At 39.9% G+C, this 23,459-nt stretch overlaps 1 protein-coding gene across 20 annotated transcripts in view; it reads right to left on the reverse strand.

Moving 5' to 3' along the window:
- The window catches only part of TCF4 (transcription factor 4), a 338,045-nt gene that overhangs the window by 141,626 nt on the left and 172,960 nt on the right, over positions 1 to 23,459 (reverse strand). For 16 of the 20 annotated variants that reach the window (XR_002828866.1, XM_014454380.2, XM_006087108.3 and 13 more), the window contains one exon: positions 22,722 to 22,786. Coding sequence is in view for 12 of the 20 variants with exons in the window: in XM_014454380.2 (XP_014309866.1) it covers positions 22,722 to 22,786 (65 nt within the window). In the remaining 8 variants the exon portion in view is untranslated. Of the gene's footprint in view, positions 1 to 20,862; positions 21,012 to 22,721; positions 22,787 to 22,888; positions 23,266 to 23,459 lie in introns of those variants that run through there. The other 4 variants (XM_006087112.3, XM_006087111.3, XM_006087117.3 and 1 more) reach the window with 3 other exon arrangements.

Genomic DNA, 23,459 nt, shown 5'->3' on the forward strand with positions numbered 1-23,459 from the left:
ACCCATGAACACAGACAACAGTGTGATTGTGGGATGGGCCTGGGTGAAGGTGGATAGGGGAGGGGAAATGGGGGACATTTGTAAAAGTGTCAACAATTGTTTTTAAGTAAAAAAAAAAAGAAAGAATCTGTGTCAGCATTTTGAAAAACCCTAACTTAACTCTGGTGCCGTGTCACATAGAGAAATTTTTTGATATTTGCAACCATAGTAAAACAAAGACTTATATTTTTGATATTTATTTTATATATTTAAATGCCATTTAACAAAGAAAAATCTGTAGTTTTATCGCAGGACACTGTGAGGCTTCCAAGAAGCATGGGGTTGGGGGTGCTTGCTACTAGACTAACATGTTAGGTAAGCCAGAAGCAGGCCAAGAATCCAGTCTGACCTCTTTTCACAAAGCTCTTTTTATCACAACCCAAAGCCAGTCACTTGTCTTTGTTTCCAGCTCAAACCTAAGTATCCAAAGAAGAGGTGTCATTTCTCAACCATCATCCACTCAAAACTGTGGCCCCAAATGGCTCTTCATGGTTGGAGGGCCTTCTTCTCCATTTGTAGGTCTCACAGTCCATCCCCACTGTCCAAGACTTGACTTTGGCACGACAGTGTAGCTGTTCTTACCACGCAGCCAGTCCAGGAGCCTGTGTAGACACATCTCTGATGCCGGTGGGGAGCCTACCCTGGGGAACCTCAATATGCCTCCAAATTTAACCTGAAACAGGCATGCAAGTTTCACAGCCAAAATAGTTAACCAAGGGCTTTTTATTAAAATAGATGTTAGAGAAATATTTTTTCAAATGGACATTGAAGAGCTTAGCTTTCCTGTGAGAATTTTAGCGAGGACTTGCTACCTCCTCCCTTTCATGAATGTGGCTGATAAGAAAGGTACAGAAAACGTGAGGAATAGGAGGGACACTAAACTCTGGTGTCAGTAAATTTTAAGACTGAGAGTCTCATCCTTTCAGAGTAACTGCCTGCCCAGCATCCTCAGATCTCATCTAACCATCATAGCTTCAATTAAATGATTCTCCACCAACATGTTATGGCTGATCCATAGCCTCTGACCCCTTTGATGAGCTTAATAAAATAGAAACTCTTTTAATTAAAAGGAACTAAAGAAACATAACAATTAAAATGATCCGGGACCCTGGATTGTATCCAGCACGAGAAAAAAAGCTATATATGATATTATTGGAAAAATTTGTGAAATTTAAATAAAACTATGAATTAGAGTTTTAAAATGTAAAAAGAGATAATGGGAAGTAAAAGGATTAAGTACATTCTCTGAGGACAGATGGGGAAAACTAATGTGCAGTATGGTGACTATAGTTAATAATATTGCACTGTATATTAAAAATTTGCTAAGAATATTTCTTAAACATTCTCACCATAAAAGTTAGCTATTTGAAGTGATGGTTGTCTTAACTAACTTGATTGTAATACATTCACACTGCATACATATATCAAATCATTATATTGCACACTTTATATATATACAATTTAACTTGTTAATCATATATCAATAAAGCTGGAAAAATAAAATTTTAAAGTTAGAAGAATCTTTAAAAATTTTAGGATATTACTACTCACATCTCTTTCAGTGAGGTATTTGAAACAAAATATATATTTATTTTTTAAAGTGAAAATTCACAAAAATAATTAAAATAAAACTATTTTCTCATCCCATCAGCTCTGAAGCAAATGGGGTGAAGTGTCTTAGGAAATTATTGTTAAAAATATTTCCATTCATAGTTAATAAGTGGATATGTCTGATATTAACATGCAATGTGTTCTAATTGTATTCACATTTAAAGAACTTACAGGTAAGTAAGCAGCAGCCTGTCCTGCAACCTCTGAGCTCCCGCTTTGGCATGCTCAACAACCAGAGCTCACTAAAGAGTGGCCAAACGTTATTATTCTAACATAAAATGTGGTACATATGAAACTGTATGTGTCAAGTTTGGTTTCTGTCCCTTGTTAAGTCACCTATGAATTTAAAAGTGTAGAAGGTAGAAAAATAAGTGTGGCATTCAGAAACACAAACCAAAGAAACCCAGCTATATTCACTCATATAAATACAAGTATAACACTAAGAAATCCAAACAAAAGGCATAAAGAATACTTGTTTGTGGTCAAATCCATTTTCCTTACACTGTATGAAGCGTAGTGACAAGAATGCCAGAGTGAACATCAGGCTCACCAGGTCTCGTCTAAGGAACCCTTGGACAAGTGACTTACTGTACCTGCCTACTCATTTGTGGATTCGAAGATCAACAAACCCTAAGAGCATGTGGAAAAAAAAGAGAAAGTTTAAGTGACCTATGAACACTTTGAGTAGTGTTGGACTAGGTAGGAAGAGTTCCAGCTTGGAAACTGGCAAAGACCTTGATCTCCTTTTGCAGAAGATATCTGGAATTTCTGACTGAGAGTAACTGAAGTAATTCTTGAAAGAAGGATGCCATAAAAGCCAAGGAGTAGAAGTTGCTAAGTTCATTTCAGAATATTCCTTCTATATAACTATTAACATATATTTCCCTCCTTCAGTTCAAATGGGCAGAGCTTCATACATGAATTGCCTTCCTAAGGCAATGAGTAAAGAAGTCACTTAGCTTTTTTTAGTTTAAAAAAAAATCTTGCTTTCCCTTTAAGAAGTGCATTTCATCAAATATAAGATGCCACTGAATGGAAGACACATCACTATTTACCACCAACAAAGTAAAAATGTTTCCAGTTAAATTGGCATACCATAAATTTCTGAGGTGTTAACATGTAAAAAAAAATTACCTTAGCATCAGTTGAATATTGCAGCATAAGGCTTTGACACAGTATTCCCAGTATCTTGGACAAAACCATCTTTTAAGAGGAATGGTAACTCTGCAGGTAGGTCATGAGCCCCATTTGACTCAACCCCCTCTCTCAACCCTTATCATCTCTATTAAACTTTTTAAAAATGGAAACCATTTATCACTGATACTAAACAGAAAGTAAGAAGAAACTAGTTAATGAAGGCTAATTGTATATCTCTTAAATACTTTCTGTATTCCTTCTTTTCAAGGGCAGAGTTTCTGCTTTATATGTGTTATTTTGGAAATGTGTCAACTATTTCTGAAATATCCAAAGGCTAACAGTGTATATTCTCCTCCCTCATGCCCTGTTCTGATAGTAGCAGACACAGGAGCTAGAAGGGATCTTATAAGCCACTAGGCCAAGCCTTCATTTTGCAGAAGTACAAAATGAGCCTTTAAAATGTGCTACTTGGGGTTGGATGCATGGTAAGAACTCATTCATCCAACTCCCAGACTAGAACCTGCTAGATTGTAAACATTTTGCTCAATTATTCCCATCTTCGATGGTAAAAGACAACTCTGAACAGCAATCTTTCTTGTCTACTTGTCTGAATTTTCCACAACTAGTTTAATGATGCTCCTTTCTCTAATACTAGCGCCCAAATGAAGCCGTGTTTGTATAGCACTAGAGTCTAGAGAGTTTAAAACAAATTACTCAAGTTTTCTCAGCTCTCCTTTTCTCACCCAGGTTCAGAGACAAAAACTTGTTAAGTTGCACATATGAAATATGGAAAGCAAAGAAAGTAAAAGCAATGCATTCAATATTTTCATACACTATCTCTTTCTAAATAAACTTCAAAAATGAACGCAATGAAATATTTTCCTCTTGTTAACTTAAGATTAAACTAAATTGATCATTTAAACGAAATCATTTCCAAATGCATCCCTGGTGTGACTCAATTCAAATCAAGCCCTGCATGTCTACACACTATACCGGCCCTACTAGAAGTTCAAATAATAGCACTGCATTGGAAGACACCGAGACAAGACAAAGATTTAAAAGTTCAAACTCCCATGCTGAAATCTGTATGATAATTTAAGTGGTTTCCCTATCACAAAAGTCCAGCTTAATATCTCTAAGTTATAGGAAATGTCTCAGAGAGGCAGTTATGCTTCTGTAGGGTTAGCCATGAAATACATAGGTTATGGTTTCAGGAAGATTCTGGAATCTGTCCCAAATTGGGTAGTGTCCAGTTTGGCTGAGAAGAAAAAAGAGCAACACCTCATCTAAAACCACACACATCCCAGGCACTGTTCTTGTTACACAAGCCAGATGTGACCTCAAAGAACGCTATGTTCCTAGGATTCATATGCCTCTGCTTCTGTAACCTCACCATGAAACACCAAATCTACCCTGAAAATGAACTTGCATCCTAATTCCATACATTCACATCGACTGAAACCCAAAGCCAATTACCACCAAGACATTTCACACTCTACCAGCCCCATTCACCAGGACACTGGATCTCCTGTCTTCTCTGCCTAGGTAGACTTATAGCACTTCAAAAAGCAACTTTCTTTTGACAAAATAAACCAAACCAAAATGGTCAACAGGTTAACATCCTTTCTGAGCTCTTCAATTACACTGCCTTCTGAGTCTGAGGGCTGGCAGACAGGGCAACCCTGTCAGAGCTGCAGAGAGCTCTGCAGATGTCTCTGTTGTGTTCAGTCAAACTGAAAAGGAGAAAAGATGGCCCTCTGACAACAGACAGCTGTCAATTAGATGACATGCTCGCACTTGATAGGCCAATGAACAGCGATGGAGGTGACAGGTGCTTGGCTAATCAGCTTGCCTATAAAATCACAGCCCTTCCCAGCACTCACACCAGCACATGAAGTGACAGCATGTGCAGTCTTCAACTATCCTGCTGAGAGAGAGAGAGAGAGAGAGAGAGAGAGAGAGAGAGAGAGGTGCATGGCTTGCTCACCCCGGTGATACTAGTACTGTTACAAAAGCTCTGGTCAATATAGTATATACCACAAAAATCAGACCAAAGAAAACTGGAAAGCAAGAATAGGGAAAGAAATCTCTGTAGCATAATAACCCCAAAATAAACAGTGGTAATCTAATTTATTCAGAGCTGGTTCGCACTGAGACTGAATTATATTGATATTATAGGTAACTAAAAATATGTTTCAGAAAAGAAGAGGCAAAAATGATCCACCCAGTCTTTCCTCATCCTCCATCTTGCCTTTTCCCCCTCTAGCCACTAGGGGGCAATTTGGGGCTAGATCCTTGGAGGCTGAAGTTTGGAGGTTTAACAACTACATAAATATTGAGGGTGAGGGTGGGGTTGGGCGGATGAATCTAGAAGTGGAGCTGAAGGATAAAACTCAGGGGACCTGGAGAGTGAAAAAGTGAGTTTCCCCAAATCTTGCACTGATTTTCTTAATTAGCTAACTCTTAAGCTCAAAGCTATCCCCTCTAAACTAATAATTAAATGATAAAATTTACTAAGGAGCTACCTTATGAGCCCGATAGGTATTTTTATCCTATCTGATAGTAAAAATACTTCTCTGCCTCCTTCCCTCCCCCTCCTTCTCTTTTACTTCTCTTTGGTTTCTAAAAGAGCAGCTGGCTGGAAGCCTAGGAATCCGGAAGAAAAACCAGAGGAGATAACCAAAGTGGACCAAGAGTCGAAATTGTGGCTGTCCACCTGCAGGTAGAAGTTGAAACAGCAGAAATCTGTTTTAAATAAGATGAATCGTAACAAAATACAGCCTCAATGAAATTGACCCTAATGTAGCGAGATCTTCCTCAGTCACCAGGAGGCCTGACCCCTTTTATTCAATTCTGCTTCAGCTATTCCAAACAAGAGTCTGGCATGCCTGCCATGCCTAAAATAATCACCAAAGGCTTTTATATATAAAGGAATTTTTAAAAGATGGCTGAAGAGTGGAAAGACTAGATCTTGAGGTTGTGTCCTTTGCCTTTTGGAAGTCAAAGAAAAAGTAAAATTCAAGGTTTTTCAGCTCCGCTCCAGCTCTCAGAGCCTTGGAGGCACCCCCCAGTCCTCAAAGCCCAGAGAGTAGGCAACTGGGCCCTCGCTGCTGGCTGCCCACACTGCAGAATGTCCACATGGACACTGCCTTCCAGCTCATCCCTGGAAGACAACACTGTCTTTCTTTGAGAGAACTGTAAGAAGCAATTCAATCTCTGCCTGAGTTTAAGACCAGCGTGCAGGAGCAGTGCCAGGACAGAGCCCAGAACAGCCACTGTCTCTCCAAAACCGACACTTATACCTCATCAGTCAAGCCAGAACAGCAGGCCCTGCCTCCAGCCAGCTGCCAAGTATCTCAGGAAGCACACTGGGTTCCATCCAGGGAATCCCTGTGGCAGGGTTGAATGACCATGTCACCAGATCCAGGCCAACATGAGTTCCGAAGGGCTTGGGACACTCCTATTTCCTCCTCTACCCAAACCCTTAAGGCTGTATTATCATCCATGTAGACGCTATTCATGGATCCTAACATCACGTGGCCTGGGACACTCAGATCATTTCAAACTCCTCACCTCTGTTCCTGCTAATACTAAAATGGGCACCTTCTGCTGAAAGCTGTTTCCTGCTTATGAATTCTTCTGAAGCATAAAGATCCAAGAACTGACATAACTTCTTGGTACAGTGTCAATTTGGAATGTGTAATTCTATAGTTTCCTCAAACTTCATCAGCAGTCTTTCCTGATATTGAATGCAGCCTTTTATTTTTAGCTAAGAAAGCAATGTTAGAGAGAGAAGGGAGGGAAAAAACAAAAAACAGGAGTATGTCAAGGGAAAATAATTTTGCACACATATGACACTCAAGAAGGTCACTCCAGGCAGCCCTGGTTCTTCCACAAACACAGCTTCAGAGCAGTGATGGGGCAGCTCCTGGGACTGCTCTGTCACCCCCTTCCTCCTCTCACCAGTCCAAAAACTGGGCAGGTCCAGCCCTCTGTCATGCAGTCTGTCCCTTGAGCATTCTAGGTGGAGGAAGGGCAAGGATATGAGAGGTGCTGGAGACAGTGAGAGAGGCTAAGAGACTGACTTGTCACCTTACACAGCTCCTCTTAGAACCCCTGGGGCCCAGGCACCATTTTTATGCTGGGAGAGAAAAGGGAAGGAGGCAATCATTTCCACAGAGCAGGAAGTTATTAGTAAGAAAGCCTGGCTACGGAAATATTAGGACTGGAGGGAGCTGGGACTGCCTAGCCATCTCTCTTAAGTGAAAGTCTAGCTCGGGTTCTCTTGAGATCCTTTCCTTTGTAGCTCTGAGTTCAGTCTATATTTTCCTTCTCTGGAGAACATGGTATGTGAGTGATCTCTTGCTTGTGGCAAATGGACCTTCTAGAAATCATGTCCATCGAAAATAGAGAACTGATGCCCCGTGCGCCCTGGCTCACAGTTTGGTCCCGACCATGGAGGCTGTATCAGTGCCCTGGGTGCTGGGGAGTCAGCTCTCTCCAGTTCCACTGGGGCTGCTGACACCATCCCCCACACTTGCTTCTTCGTTATTGTAAAGCTTCCACATATTTAGGAAGCTTTTCCATCAAAATATTCCGGAATGGCTAGAGGCTCAGACACGTTAATGATATCTGCACACATGTGCTTTTTATCCAAGTTCACAGCTCCTGGTCACTGAGGGTAAACAGTGTTATCAGTGATTATTATGGATTTAGTCAAGTATATTTTATTCCTGTCATTTATGAGCACTTGTGTTGGCTGGTATTTACAATGTCGGATTCTGTCACTTTGGCAACCTTTTGAGACAACATTTTTCCAGTGTTACAGTGACATTTCAAAAACTCAGTATTTACAAGCAAACGATACCCTCTGGCGCCGTGACAATGAAATCCAGTGGTAGCTGAACAAAGGGACCCTCGGTTAGAAATTTCTTCGGGATGCATTTCCAGCTGCTTCTGGCTATTACTTCATAGTCTGGGGTGGCCCTATCTCTTTGGAATTAAGAGGCTACAAAGACATCTAGGAAAAAGGTCAGCGTTACAAGCTGCTGGAATCTGAACTGCTCTTTGTGAGTCCATGTGAGTGAGGTCTGCTGGGTGACACCGACAAGTCTCTTAACATCTCTGAGCTTTCGCTTCCCATTTGTACAAAATGGCACAGGGCACCAGGTGTTCTTTACGTCCTTTCTTACTCTAACACAGTGGTCGGCAAGCTCATTAGTCAACAGAGCCAAATATCAACAGTACGACGATTGAAATTTCTTTGGAGAGCCAAATTTTTTAAACTTAAACTATATAGGTAGGTACATTGTTATTAACTAGGGTACTCCTAAGGCTTAGGAAGAGCCACACTCAAGGGGCCAAAAAGCCGCATGTGGCTCGCGAGCCGCAGTTTGCCGACCACAGCTCTAACATTCTAAACTTAAGGATTTCAATGTTATAAATCAAAGCTAAACTCATTATCATTATGCACTGCCTCCAGGTTATAAGAAAAAGAATCATGTTGGGGAAACAGGAAGTAAACCATGATCTAATCAACCCGTCCACTTCTTCCCCTTTCTACCCACCCTCTGCCAAGAAGGATGCGCCAGGGATGGTAAAGAAGGATGCAACTGGGAGGACAAGATGCAGTTGGTATTACACTTCAGCCTGAGCCGCAAGGCCTTTTCCTTCTCAGTGCGCTGCAGTCCCTTTCACCATAACCGCGGTCCTTTCAAACCAGTGGAGGAGAGAGTTACCACCACTGACAGGTAAGAGACAACAGGAAATTGCACCATATTGTATGTAATGTGTAGATTCTTATGGGAAACATTCAAAATATCCGCTTTTGGGGGCTATTTGGGGGCTGTCAAGTGACAGTGCTGTCGATGTACAGATTGCTGGGTTCATCATTTCCTCTTCAGAGGCGCAGTCTTTCTTACTGACAGAAAGAGGTCAATAGTGTGATGATCGCTAAGTGAACAGGGAGAGGAGAGCTGGAACCACCTATGAGAAGACTGTAGGCTACTTGCTATGACAAGAGGTCCACCAACTAAAGGAGCGAGAGGTAGAAGATAAACCTGGAGCCCTAGTCCCATTCTTGCTACTTACTATATTAATAGTGACAAAATTGCTCTGAGTCTCTGTTTCATTATCAATAAATGGGGATTAAAAAGAGTTCCTACCTTTCTGGGTCACTGGCATAATTAATTAAAGGAATTTGTATAAAAGTGCTAACATGTAAGTTATTTGCTCACAAGTTATATACTTCGTTACTGTTGTTGACTCATTTACTCATTTACTCATCCATCCATTGACTCTTAAGCAAACCTCACTGAGTGACCTCTGTTAAGCATGAGATGACACCATAGTCCATGGCCTTTCCTGGCTGTAGAGTGTGTGACAATTGTTAGGATAGAAAAGTGCACCACAGGCCACCTGTGCACAGAAGAGAGCCATGTCGTTCTGGCCTGGGCATGACATCGAGGGGCCCTGGAGGACACAATGCATGAGCTGAAACTTGGACGAAGACTGTGAGTTACCTGGCAAAAGGAATGCAAGGGGAGGAGAAGGGGAGGCAGGTGAAGATACTGCAGGTCCATGGAAGGGCTTTTATAAAAACTGAGAGAACCATGGAAGAGCCCGAAGGGAACCTTAAGCAGCTCAGTGCAGCTGGCACAGGAGAAGTGTACGGTGCGTCTGAAGGGCAAGGCTAGCAGCCATGACAAGGACCAGGCTATTAAGAGCCTGTACATGGAGGGATGCTAAGCAAGGCCATAACCAGGATTTTGTCGAGATAATCATCCTGTGGCCCACTGTGAGAGAGAAGGTGGGTGGAGGGAAAGGAAGTAGATGGGTAGAAACAGCAATGGTAGTGACTGGGAGTGTGGGGGATGGGCAGACTTATTGGTATAGAAAGCAGAATTGATTAAATAGGGTGAGAAAGACAGAACAGTCTCAGATGGTGTTTGGGGTCAGTCACCAAGCCAAGGGACAGAGGTGAAGGAACTAATCCAGAGAAAAAGTTCAACCAATAAAATTCAAGGTTAAAAGCACAATACCTTAGAAGAATTACCCCATTGGTAACTGCCAGATTTTACTCTAGCCCCTTAAAAAACACATCTAAATATAGGGTGTCCCCCCCAAAATGTATACACACTTTACAACTGATAGTTCAATGGATGTTTCTTTATTTTCAGATTTAACCCATTGGAATAATAATTATTCAAAGTGTGTATACATTTTGGGGACACCCTATAGATGTAAAAATATAAATCTGAAAGTCATGGGTTAGAGTCTCAAATGAGGTAACTATACTATTAGCTCAAGCCCTCTACCAACATAGCAATATCATGATCTTAAAAGTTGGGAACAGAGTGCTATTTTGTAATAAACATTTACTGAATACTCAAATGAAGGTGTAGAGGAATATATTATTGTTAAATTTTCTGGAATGTTCTGATTTCTGGTTAAGGTTCTACAGAGCTGATTTACTATGTCTGCCTTCTATTTCTATAGCAATATGTATAAATATTGTACCAGAGAATTAAGAGAGACATATTGGATGGAGCTTATCTGTGAGCTTCTGAAGGCACACTATAAAGTTTTAGAGGAGAGTACAGTTACCTCAGATATAATGAGATGAAGCTTTGTAATGAAGTGTGGAATGGAGAGAGTTTGGAGTCCAAGAATCATAGGGTATATGTGTTATTTGCAAAAGAGAATACAGAACAAGTTCTCCTAAAAATCAAAGAACAATCCCTTCCCCCACAGAAAACACACCAAAAGTAAATATTTCTTCCATTGACAAAATAGCACCCACATCTTGCACCATGAAAACAAATTCAAGCAAATCGTGTTTGGGAGCTAGATGAAGAAGCATAGGTCCATACTAGTGACTTCTCTTTGGCTGAGAGTAAAATGGCAGAGATGCAGAAGGACTCCTTAAGGGCAATGATTCGTAGTAGCAGCCGCTGACATTCTTCTCTGCCACATGTCACTGTCCACAGTAGAACTTTAACCACCACTGATGTGGTGTCGTACTAGTCACTCTACACACAACAGTTCTGAATTGCAGAGCTCAGTGTGACAAACAGACTTCACAGTTCAAAAGTGCTGGTAACAGATATTTCCACAGGAATGACTCACATCCAAGGGAAGAATGCTCAGTAGAGAGGGCTTGAAAGGAGTGGGATGGCCTAAATTAAGTTGTATTTCCCACTTCTGCAAGAGTTTTACTCAAAAGGTTTGTTTCGAATTTAGAATGTATTTTTCTATTGACAAGAAGTTTATAAAGTTGAAATCTAAGGTCCTGAAATCTAATTCTCTTGGGGTTTTGGATCTTAGGTGAAAGCAATGACCTATCTAAACTTTGAATTCTTGTGAACCATAAGAGAGGCAGAAAGTGCCATAGCTGATTACATACTTTGAACATGCAACTATTTTTAATCCTGACTGGTGATCAGTAACGCTACTTGGTGTTCTACCTTCTCTACAGCAACTATCACTTGATATTTATCTGTGACTTCATTCTGTGAACCATATACCTTTTGACTGTCACCCAAGTACATATTTTCTGAGTCTATACTAACTTTGGGGATAGGGATCCATCCATGTTTCCCTCAATCCATTCACACAGTCCTTTTAAATAGCACAAAACATTCTTCCTTTGTAAGAAACTATGTAAGGGGTAACCTTCATATTCTGCAGAAAGGATATGTAGTTTTCTTTCTATTAATACTTATATAGTGGGCATCTTGTCTTTGGATTTTTCTACAGTAATATGAAGCAAATTTATAAACTTTTCTATTAAGCTAAGACACTGTACTAGTAGCATAATTAATTCACTACGAATAATTACATAGACGCCCTACATATCTTAAGTGAAAATAAAATTATACTCAGAAATATTTTATATCACCAAATATTTTACTATTAACCTGTTGAGATAAAATTATTTTATAGATATTCAGAGTTAACCCAATATTCAACAAAATATAAATGTTAAGGTAAGGGATTTCATCCAACAGGAATCCACCTATACATGCTTGTATGATCTACCAACTCATTCCCTCTTCATATTATTTCTCATTCTGCCATTATGAAGGTCAAATGGATTTCAAAGAAGCTTGTAAAAATCTCTATCAAAGCACAAGATGAGTTAAGATTTTGATCCTGATTTCATAACCTTTATAATCAGTTAAAGCCTGGCTAGTGTAGCCCAGCCATTGAGTATCAATCCAGGAACAAAGAGGTGACCAGTTTGATTCCCAGTCAGGGCACATGCCTGCATTGCAGGCTAGATCCCCTGTGGGGGGCATGCAGGAGGCAGCTGATCAATGATGTTTTTCTGTCATCGATGTTTCTATATCTCTATCTCTCTCCCTTCCTCTTTATCTAAAAAATCAATGAAAACATTTAAAAATAATAATAATCAGTGTAAAATTGAAGTTACATTCTAGGGTCCTTTCTCTTGACTTTACCCAGTGTTCATTGTAGCCAGACTCTCAATGTTTTCATCATAAACCCTGCATGGTATGTTTTTTAATGTAAAGAAAAGGGTAAAAGGAAAACAAAAGTGAGAATAGATAAAAGTGACTTATCATCAAAGTATGAGAAAAGCTAGCTACTTGGCTAAATAAAAATAACATATTTAGTGATTTGTAATATAAGAATAAAATGAACTCACTGAGTCTCAGGAGATCTGCAATATAATCTTTGCAAAAGGTAGCTTGCCAATTTAATTGAGGTAGGAGTTATTTAATTTTTTTACAGGTATAGTTTTCAATAAAACTACATATGCCTATAATACTGCAATGGCAGATGTGCCTCGATTATTAGAGATGGGCTCAAGGGAATATATACAATGGATCTTGAAATCCGTAAGCAGCTGTTGGGGGGGGGGGGCTGAAATAATGGGGGAGGATATTGTACCACACACACATGTTCCTTAAGTGCAGCAATGTTTTGTTACTTTACTGCAGGTGTATTACAGAGATGAAATTTAATAACTTACTGTATACAATTCCAATAAAACGGAAAAGATTCAGTGCCCTGCTGTTTATTATCACGGTGCAAATGAGCTCGGATTATTCTGCTTGCGTTCACGGTCAAACCCGACACACAGAGACCCCACACCTAGAGCTCTAGAGGATGGTCACCGCTTGGAAACCTCAGTGATGTTCTTCCTTAATTACTTTCTTATCATTGAATTGTCACTGTCCCAAACTCATATAACCGTGGCTTTGAGGTGGGTTGAAAATAAGATATACTTGGTTATTTTTTAAGACATCACAGAAAGCGTTCACTGCAAAATGTCTTTTAAAAGGAGAGGCTAATGGAATCCAGGGATAGATACACAGATTTCATTAAGTACCACAAAAATATAACAGTGATGATATATTCTATTCAACAAAATCTGTGGATGTGCCAGGCTAAAGATGCTACCCCACCAAAATTTGACTTATTACTTTATTAAGTACAAAAATGTCAGACAAAAATAAGTACCATTATAGAAAAAAAATTGTGGGTTAGAAATGCTAAAGCAAATGCAGCTATGTATTCTTGCTGGATTTCTTCTCCCAAGAAACTACTTCTATTAGATAATAAATAACACAATGACATCAAAGGCCCATGCTTTAGGACAGCGGTTCTCAACCTGTGGGTCGCGACCCCTTTGGCAGTCGAACGACCCTTTCACAGGGGTCGCCTAAGACCATCCTGCATATCAGATATTTACATTACGATTCATAACAGTAGCAACATTACAGTTATGAAGTAGCAACGAAAATAATTTTATGGTTGGGTCACAACATGAGGAACTGTATTTAAAGGGCCAGAAGGTTGAGAACCACTGCTTTAGGACGTGCAGTTTAGTCTGTCTGTGAGTGAAGGCATATGGGAGGAGACCAACATAAATATCCACCACACACACACACACACACACACACACACACACACACACACACCTTCAGGGGATGGGCTTCTTCTACTCCAAGCAGTTACCACTCTCAGGCACGGCAGCGGACTCGATTACTGGTCTTTTCTAAGGTATTTATTTCTAAAACAAAGGGGTTTGTTGATATCTTGCAGTGCTCGAATAATTTTAACTTTGGGTTTCAGCTTTAAGAGTTTCAGGAGACATTTTCTTAATGTGGTATTACATCAAGCATGATCATAGGCAAAAGAATAAATATTTCTGCTGTTTTATAGTGAAAAGTTTTGCTGATGCCGAATTATATGTTTCCTTTATTATGGCAAAAAGCTAGAGGGCTACACAGATTTCCACATGATAAGCAGGTATATTTCAACATTAAATTTTATCAAGTGCACCTCAGTGCTAACTCAATTGTTTGGTCCTTAATTGATTTTCCCCTTTCTTTTTACACATCAAAACTTTAAAGATACACTGCAGTCCTAATTGTTAGTAGTTATTAAAACCCCTGAATAGTTTCATAAGAAATTAACCCCAAGATTCTGGTGAAATTTCAACTTGGATACCAGGACCCCATTTCTTTGGTGTCTCGTAAAAATCATTTCAAAGTGATTTTGATGGTTGTTCTGCACTAGCTGTCCTGAACTGACTGCTCCATAAAACTTGCCTATGCTTCTAACACACAGTTATCATGTCATATATTTCACAAGTGAGTAAAATGCCATCACCGAAAAAAAAAGTTCCAGTCACATTTAAGAGTCTGTTAAAGGTATTGCTTCAGAATTTCATTCTAAGTAGTCCCTGTATTTTTGGAAGAATAATTTGATCTATGATGAATCCAAATTTGTAATAGCAAACCCTATTCTGCCCGCTTTGCACACAAGCAAGGCCCAGATATAATCTGTATATGTTTCAGAAAGTGTTCATGCTAGTGCTGAAATGTGAATTGGCATATTCTACCCCAGCCTTTTCACAGGAAATTTTCATTGGTTTTAATGAAATTGCATATGCTAATTCTGAGGATGCTACAGAACAGATTATTCATATAGACAGGAGCTTTCTTATTTTTTTTAGAAAGGGGGGTATTCAGGAGTGGTGCAGCCCACCCTCCTCTATGCCTGCCTGCACCAACTGTGTTCAGAGTTACAGTCCACCCTGAGCAGACCTGGGTGAAGCTTCTCTGTTCTTGGCACCATGATAAGGCCTGAAATCTGTAGTGAGCCTGGCATCTACCAAAAGCGATTTTCCAAATGGGCTTTCTATAGCCCTCTGAGCCTAGACTTCATCATAGTCTTGGGCAGCAGGAGACCCTGGTTGAAAAGCACTGCCTTTAAAAGCAGTCATTTCACAGTTCAAAGCCCGGCTCTGAAACTTACTTGAGGGTGAAATCTTGCGCAGTTTGCTTTACTTCTCTAAGCATCATTTTCTTAATTATTCAATGAGAATTATAATAATGACCTTGAAGGTTTATCCTGGCAGTTAATATTATTTCCCCAGGTAATCTCTAGGTAACATGGAGAAATTCACTCATTTTGACATTCACTCATCAGCTGCGCCTGGGTTGTGAGAGGACTGGGGAGGGGACTGGAACCAATAACTCCCAATCCTTGATAGAGCAACTTCACTGAGCATCACACGCCCACTACACTTGGCTGGTCAGCCTCTGAGGGGCAACCTGAGAACCTACAGAAACTCCAGTGCTTATGGCAAAATTAATCTAACTGCTAGGGGTGCAGAGATTGTCACAAAATTCCAAACTTCAGCAAAAAAAAAAATACTACAGTTTCATTTTCAAGGAAACGTACCTATAATTACTTCTTTCCTCCTGCAATTAAAGTTTATTTACCATTAGCCTGAGCCATAACTACTTTTCTTATCAATATACCATAAGGGGTTTGAAGAAGGCTTTAATGCTTCCAGCATCCTCCAGGTAAGGGACCACATTTAATGCAAGGATTAACATTATACTTGTATATATATATAAAACACTTAAATCAACAGCGCTAAAATCAACAATGAAAGAAAGTTCCTCACAGAAGAATGTCAGCTATAAATGCAAAAGGAATGATGGAGTTTTGTTTTTTTAAATCATTAGTTCAAAAACCTCTCATTCAGCCAAGCATCATTAATGCACGCTAAAGCAATCAGGTCAGGGATTGTTGGGGCACAGGGGTAACTACTCAGCGCTAAAGTATCAACACAAAGACTGCTTGCTAAGCAAAAGGGGAAAGGTTTATTTACAATGAAGAGAAGAGGGGGGGTGGAGGAGGTTACAAGTTTTACCAAGTAATTAAAATTAGCATCTCAGCCCTCAGCCCTGGCAGGTGTCGCTCAGTGGGTAGAATGTTGGCCCACCACCAAAGGGTCACTGGTTTGATTCCCAGGCATGGGCACATACTTGGGTTGTGGGTTCACTTCCCAACCCTGATCAGGGTGCGTTCAGGAGGCAACCGGTCGATGTGTCTCTCTTCTCTCTCTCTCTCTCTCTCTCTCTCTCTCTCTCTCTCTCTCTCTTTCCTTCCCTCCCTCAGTCCCTCTTTTCTATTTTCTCTCTGAAAACAATGGAAAAAACATCCTCAGGTGAGGATGAACTAAAACAAAAAAAGTAGTATCACCAATAGCAACATAACAGCACTATATGCCCCTGGACAGAATGCAATATGAAGCACATAGCATCATCTATGAAATAATCTAAAAAGGTTTAACTTGCACCTGAAAGAATTTGGACCTAGTTTTCAAATTGTAGGCAAGATAGAGTAACAACTTAAAGAGCACCACAAAGAAATAAACTGACACTGCTAGAAGGGGGGATACTCTAAGGGAGATAGCATGGTTTTAATTACAGGAACTGTTCTAGCATAAAAGAGATTATAAAGACACATAAACCAAATATACATAAATAACACCCCCACCCAAAAAGCTATTAAATACATTTTCATTGGACAATTGAAGAAATCTGAATACCTAATGGGTATTAAATTAGAAAACCATTGTTAATTTTATTAGGGGTGATAATATTATTTTAGTTAAATACACAAGTATTCTTAATTTTAAGAGATTCATGATAAAAAATAATCCAGGGATAAAATCGTATTAGATCTTCCACTTAAAAATGATTCACTAAAAATATATACAAACAAATATGAAGCAAATGTAACAAATGTTAACAACTGTTTCAGTGGTGAGTACATCCACTTCATTTTATTGTTTTTACAACTTTTGCATTTGACACTGTATACTATGAGATTAAAAAATTTTTTAATTAAATAAATGAAGTTTGATTCTCCCTTAATAGCCAGAAAGCTGCTGGTGGGAGTGAAGGGAGGGTACGCAAGAAAGAGCCTCCCTTTGTCTTTCTCTGTGGTACCTAGCACACTGCTAGGGGCCAGTAAATATTTGTTAAGCGATGTGATGAAAGAAGGGCTCCTTTATCTCCTTTGGTGGGTGTTGGGTGGCTGTTGGGAGAGGGTACACCCACAGCGATGTCCTAAAGCAAAGGTGCTGCTGCCCAGACAACAGTGCTCAGGGCGAGTCACAATGGCAAACCCGCTGCACGCTCAGGCCGTGATGTCTGAAACTAGCTGTTGTAATTTTAAATATTCTGCCCACGGTCAGCACTGGTACATTAAAAAAGGACAAGTCTGGATTCTGACCTTTGGTTTCAACAACACACTCACCAGAAACAGCAAACATCGGGTCCCTTCAGGCCTCCAACAGTGAGGCCCCAAGGCTAGTGCTCAGCCCCTTGGAAGTGAGTGAGTGACAAGTGCCTCTGGGTGACATGACCTCAGTATCATTCCATAAAACAGTGGTTCTCAACCTTCCTAATGCCGCGACCCTTTAATACAGCTCCTCATGTTGTGGTGACCCCCAGCCATAAAATTATTTTCGTTGCTACTTCATAACTGTAATGTTGCTACTGTTATGAATCGTAATGTAAATGTCTTGATATGCAGGATGTATTTTCATTGTTACAAATGGAACATAATTAAAGCATAGTGATTAATCACAAAAACAATATGTAATTATATATGTGTTTTCCGATGGTCTTAGGCGACCCCTGTGAAAGGGTCGTTTGACCCCCAAAGGGGTCACGGCCCACAGGTTGAGAACCGCTGCCATAAAAGATATTATAAAGATATAAACCAAATATTATACATAAATGACACCCCCCAAAAAAGCTATTAAAGACATTTTCATAGAAGTTAGAAGGAAGGGCTTCCAAAGAACTTTCCTATAGAAAGTATGATTTTCTGGTTTCCACAGGCATTAAAATGATGCTTACAATGTGGTTCTTATGCACTGCTATTCAGACTTTACTCTCGAAATGACGCCTAAGAGTAATGCTGGAGAAATAAACCCGGGTCCACACAATACACGCCAGAACTGGCATGGCCCCTGCTTTCTCGGAGCTCAGAGAATTCAGGTGGAACCCAGAATTCAACAAACATAAATAATGGCAAGTTGGAAAAGCCCTATACAGTGAGCAGAGCGCTAAGCAGTGCACAGACAGTGCACAAGGCAGTTCCCGGTGGAAGGGGTCCCAGGAAGAACGCGAGGACTGGACTGGGTTACTGCACACCATGAACTAACATTTAAGCCTGATGTCAGATTAAAAACCAAAGTGTTTCTGTTTACACAAGGCCTACACAGCCATTTTCATAAAAAGAGACAAGGGATCCCATGCCTTGTTGCTTATATCCTCTCCATTTTGACTTTAAATAAGAAAACAATTAAAGGGGCCAAAAGTTTTAGAATTAAGTAATTTGTAACTCCTTTCATATCAAAAATAAAAATAATTGAAAAAAATCCATTCTTAAATATGTAATTTGTTTCAGAACCAACTCCACATTTAAGTTTAATAATCAAAAATTACTAGGTTTATGAGGAAATGAAATATAGAGAAGTCCCCTTTCTTGTAGAGCTTCAAAGTTATTGAAATCTAACAAAGGTATTCGAGATTAGGCCTAATCCTTAAACCCTGTCAATTTTCAGATGTACAAATCAATGACTTTATCAGCACAGTCCTATTTGATTACTTGAAAAAGATAAAGAATGTGGAGGAGGTTAGAGCCTTGGACTTCACTACAGAAAACAAGATGTGGACCGGGAAGTTCAGCTGTGGAATTTTGTATAAAGATTTCAAGGCATCTACTGATTTTCAACATAGCAGTAATTTTCACTGCCTGTTAAATGAAGTACATATGCAATGTATTTCCATGTCTTAAATAATCAAATTAAGGCAAGAAATTGAAAAGCTTTTTCAAGGTCAGTGGCAATTCCAGATTTTGGACACAAATCTTTAAAATAGAGCCTACCCCTATAGAACATTCTAGGAAGTCACCTAACCCAGCTGCGCATTAGAATCACCTGGGGGATAAGAAAAGCAAAGGCCCAACTCATAAGACTCTAACTTAACTAGTCTCAAATAGGGTCCAGCGCTCTCTCTCGCTCTCTCTCTCTCTCTCTCTCTCTCACACACACACACACACACACACACACACACACACACACACACACCTTAGTATTCAGGAGACTGCTTTAGACTTGGCCATGTCCCAGAAAGTGAAGACAAACAAGTCCTGATAACCAATGCAGAATTTCCATTTAAGGGGAAAAGTTCTACCTTAATAACAATCATTTGTTGACATCATCACCCCATTCACAGAGATCTCAGCGAGATATATATAAAAAAAAAGTTTGCCATCACCAAACATCCGATTCAAAGCAGCAAAACAAAGGCCAAAAGCAAAGGACCTCTTTTCTCTTTTATCCTCTGAAGTGATGCCCATTCGGGATATTAGCTATTGGCTATTTATCATGTTAAAGTTGGACTATCTTGAGAAAAACTTTATTTCCGCTCATTTTCATTTCTGTCAGACTTTCCATTATAAATTTTATTTTCTCTGCCAGTAAAAGTAGTATGAGGTTGTAATTTGGCAAGAACATTTTAAGCCTGGGTGTGATTTCCGTACCCCAATTTGATTTAAATTAGTTTTGCCATATTTAGTGAGAACTTAAAAAAGGTCCTTTCAGCCGCTTTGGTTTGTCTATTGGGTCTTTTTCTACACAATTTCAAGTCTGAAAAGTCACCATGTTTATTTCTGATAATTTTATGTAGAAATGCATTAATGAATTCATATGATCCCATCACTATTTTTAATGAAAACAACTTAACTGATAATGAATAAATAAAAACCTGCCGGTTTTGTTTTTCGGCTAAGCTATCCACTTTTTTTGAAAGCCACATGTCTATCACTATTAGTGTTAAATCCTCCAGAGAAACACAATGGACACTCACATGCACAAGCTTTAACCTGATGCATTTCTGAATCGATATACATTTCTCCAGGACAGCATTTTGCTACCTGTTGCTTACCACCAGCATTTCTCTACACCAAACAAAAGGCCTCTGGGACTGGCATAAGCAAGGTCACATGTAACAGTGCTCACCCTACAAGTCCACAGGATATTGTTACAATACAATAAAGCAGCTTTTGGAGTTCCTTGGGGCATATCACCTAAAGGTTTTGCGTCCTGTGTCTCTGTAATGGAGGGGACAGGAGAAAACAAAAGCTCCCCCTCCACGCGAGTCACTCACCTTGCCACACCGTGGGACTCATTTCAGCTGTGATCTGCTATTTAGACCTGAAGCCCAAGATACAGAGACGCTGCCTTTCTTTTGGTTTGCATTGTTGGTGTTGCAGACAGGGATTCAAAGAACCATTCGGCACCAGAGAGAGACTCATTCACTGGAAGACACACTCTGGTCTGCTCTATTCTCAAATTTCACAGAGAATTCATAATATGGGCACTTTTCATCTCCAGCCCCTATTTCCTCAATCAGGGCATTTCCAAAAGTCTGCTCTTTTATTTACCCCTGAGTGATCACACCGTTTATGGATGCTGCTGAGACCAGGCTAAGCATAGAGATAGTCAGTTCTTGCAAGACTCACAACCATGAAGCAGAAATAAGAAAGAAAGCATCTACCCTCCACATCTACATTAGGAAGACTTTTTAAGAAACGCGTACTCTTTTAGACAACAGAGTTTTCCTGGACACGAATGTCTCAAAATGAACCTCCCAAGGCCCAGAAATTCAGCCACCACACGCCAGTCCATCCACCTCTGCACTCCACCCTCTGCCCCTTTCCACTTCTCACCTGATGTTTGCCAAGAAAATTCACTTCAGTTTCACCCGAGGGAAGTATTTCCCACACACCGAGGGAGGGTCTGTGTCCCTGCACATACACAGACGACTCACGCGGTCTGGATGATGCTTTCACAAGTTAAGGGGCCTCACGCTTACTCAGCAGAGGAAATCTTTGTGTCTGTGAGGAATCACGCCAATTCCTATTAGTAAGAAAGGATACAGGGGCGAGGAAGCCTATTCTCTCATTGACCAGAAAAAGAGGCCCAGCAAAAACAGAGACCTCTGCCATGACCATCTGCAAAAAGGAAGGATGTTGTCAACTTTCTTCTCCCCAAAACTCTGACGACCTCTGCCTTGACCCTCAGAAAACAGATACACAGGAACAGGCTCTTCTGCAGGAATTGAGAGCTTTACACCAGAGACTCGGCACTGAGAGAGGCTTGTCGCCTGGCTATCTACCCCGAACATTTGCACTCACATTCCAAAGATGTTTCCGTTGCGTTGGAAGGACTGTAAATTTCTTTCCTGCAGAATTCTTTCCAAACAAACTCCCATGGACTGTCCTCTGCAGCCGTGCAGCGGAGCTCCCTAACCAGGCACCATTCACCTCCTCTCGCAAGTCTTTCAGATGCTGAATATGACTGCATTGGTGGCTGGGCCAAAGGAGCAAACTTTAAAAATGCAAATGCGTCCAGGGAAAACCAAGCCACCCGAATCCCACCTTTAGTGATAGGCAACTGATCTGAAAAGCAAACCTCCTTCAGGGGCTCTATTTCATCACTAAAGCTGTTTGCTTACATTTTCAGGATATATTAAACAGTTGTTTTAAATTTTTTAAATAGATTTTTTTTTCCATTTCATTAAAGGAAATGGGAGGGGGAGAGGGTTCAAGAGAACAAGCGTTCCCTTTCCAGCACAAAAAGAACATACGTTGTTTGGGTGAATAATAAAACAGTAGAAAGCTTTGAATATTAAAGAGGATTATTAAATTCTATCAAGGGTTTTCCACAGAAACCAATGCACTTATAAAAAGAAAGCCTACATCTTTAAAAAAAAAAAGGTTTTAAACATATGATTAATACTGATACTGAAATTAAAAAGAAAGCATCTATAAAATCTCAATTGTCTTGAAACAAAGCTTACACTTTGGGCTACTGATAGTATTTTTAGAACGGGGCTTTCTCTGGAGAGTTAAAGGTATGCAAATGCAGGGTGCACAGAGACAAACACACACATGCTATACCTTTGTATTACACTGGCATTTTATTATTTAATTAAAGTACTCTTATTTTTCTAGCTCACGCATGCTTCCCTTGAGACGGCTTTGCTGTTAGCCTGCTGGCCTTGACTTCCAGCCAAAAACAATTCAGAAACAAAAAGGGACAACAAATCATATTTTCACAGACATTTTTATCCCTCAATACAACCCTGTTTTCACACAACATCATACAGCCCCTATGAAAACTATAATTTAGGGCAGTAGCCACCAAACCCAGGGTTTGACACATGGCTGCACGAAGTATTTCTAGTGTAAGAAATTCTTAAGTTCTTAATTGCAAATAAACTCTTTTGATGGAACCACTTTCACCGACATCGCTGGTTTGCAAACAGTGCCATGGGTACCGGTTGATGGATTAAAAACTAAAAGCGAGCCAGCGAATGTAGTTCTGATATGCCAGAGATCTAAAGATGAGGTGCCTATTACCTCCAAGCTCTGTGCTGTTTCATTACTTTTTAAACGAAAGAGGCATCGGCAGACTCTCAGTGCATCTTAGTGTCACAGTCCAAAATGCATCATCTAATTTATAAAATAAACCGAATTACCAGGCTAATTCTCCCAACCCTTTCCCATGCGAGATCCTCACTTACCTGGTGGCAACCCTGTAAGTTTGATTCTCTCCCATAAGATGAATATGAGCCCCTTTCTGTTTTACCTGCCAAGAGAAACAAAAAAAAAGTGTAAATGGTTTTTTCCTTTAAAAAAAAAAAGCTTCCAGGTAATAGACATCTACTTCTCTTCCCCGATGTTTACATACGTAAAGTAGGCACTACTGGCAATGTATGCAAGCAAGAGAGGGAATAACACTTCCTCACTCTGGCTATGATAAACTGGAAAAAAATATCCTTCATTCCTATTCTTAGCCAAACTGCTCCACACTTCCAAAAACTGTCATTCCAATGGCCTCCACTTTCTCTAACAAACAAATTGTCATTTCTTATTTTCACTTGCTTTCTCTCTCACAAAATTTAAACAATTTCATTTTTATTTACACAGCAGGCAAATTATCTATGTAATGACCCTAGTCTAGGAATTCCCATTGATTATATTGACACTTAATGGTGAGGCCAAAGCTAATCAATCAAGGCTTTCCAGATGGTGAATACAGCAAAAGAAACTACTCAAAATTCTGAGACATTCTCTCTCTTTTTTTAACTCCCTTTCCCAGGAGTAAATTCCATCGTGATCACAATGATGATGGAATTTACATTTGGAAAAGAGGGCTTTGAAAAATTGCCGACTCTGATCCCAAGTTCAGATTCTACCAGTAGACTCCGCAGGACATGGGATAATGGAATGTGAATATCTTGTTCCAATTCTAACAACCT

This window comes from Myotis lucifugus, unplaced genomic scaffold (genome assembly GCF_000147115.1).
Source record: "Myotis lucifugus unplaced genomic scaffold, Myoluc2.0 scaffold_36, whole genome shotgun sequence".
Lineage (NCBI taxonomy): Eukaryota > Metazoa > Chordata > Mammalia > Chiroptera > Vespertilionidae > Myotis > Myotis lucifugus.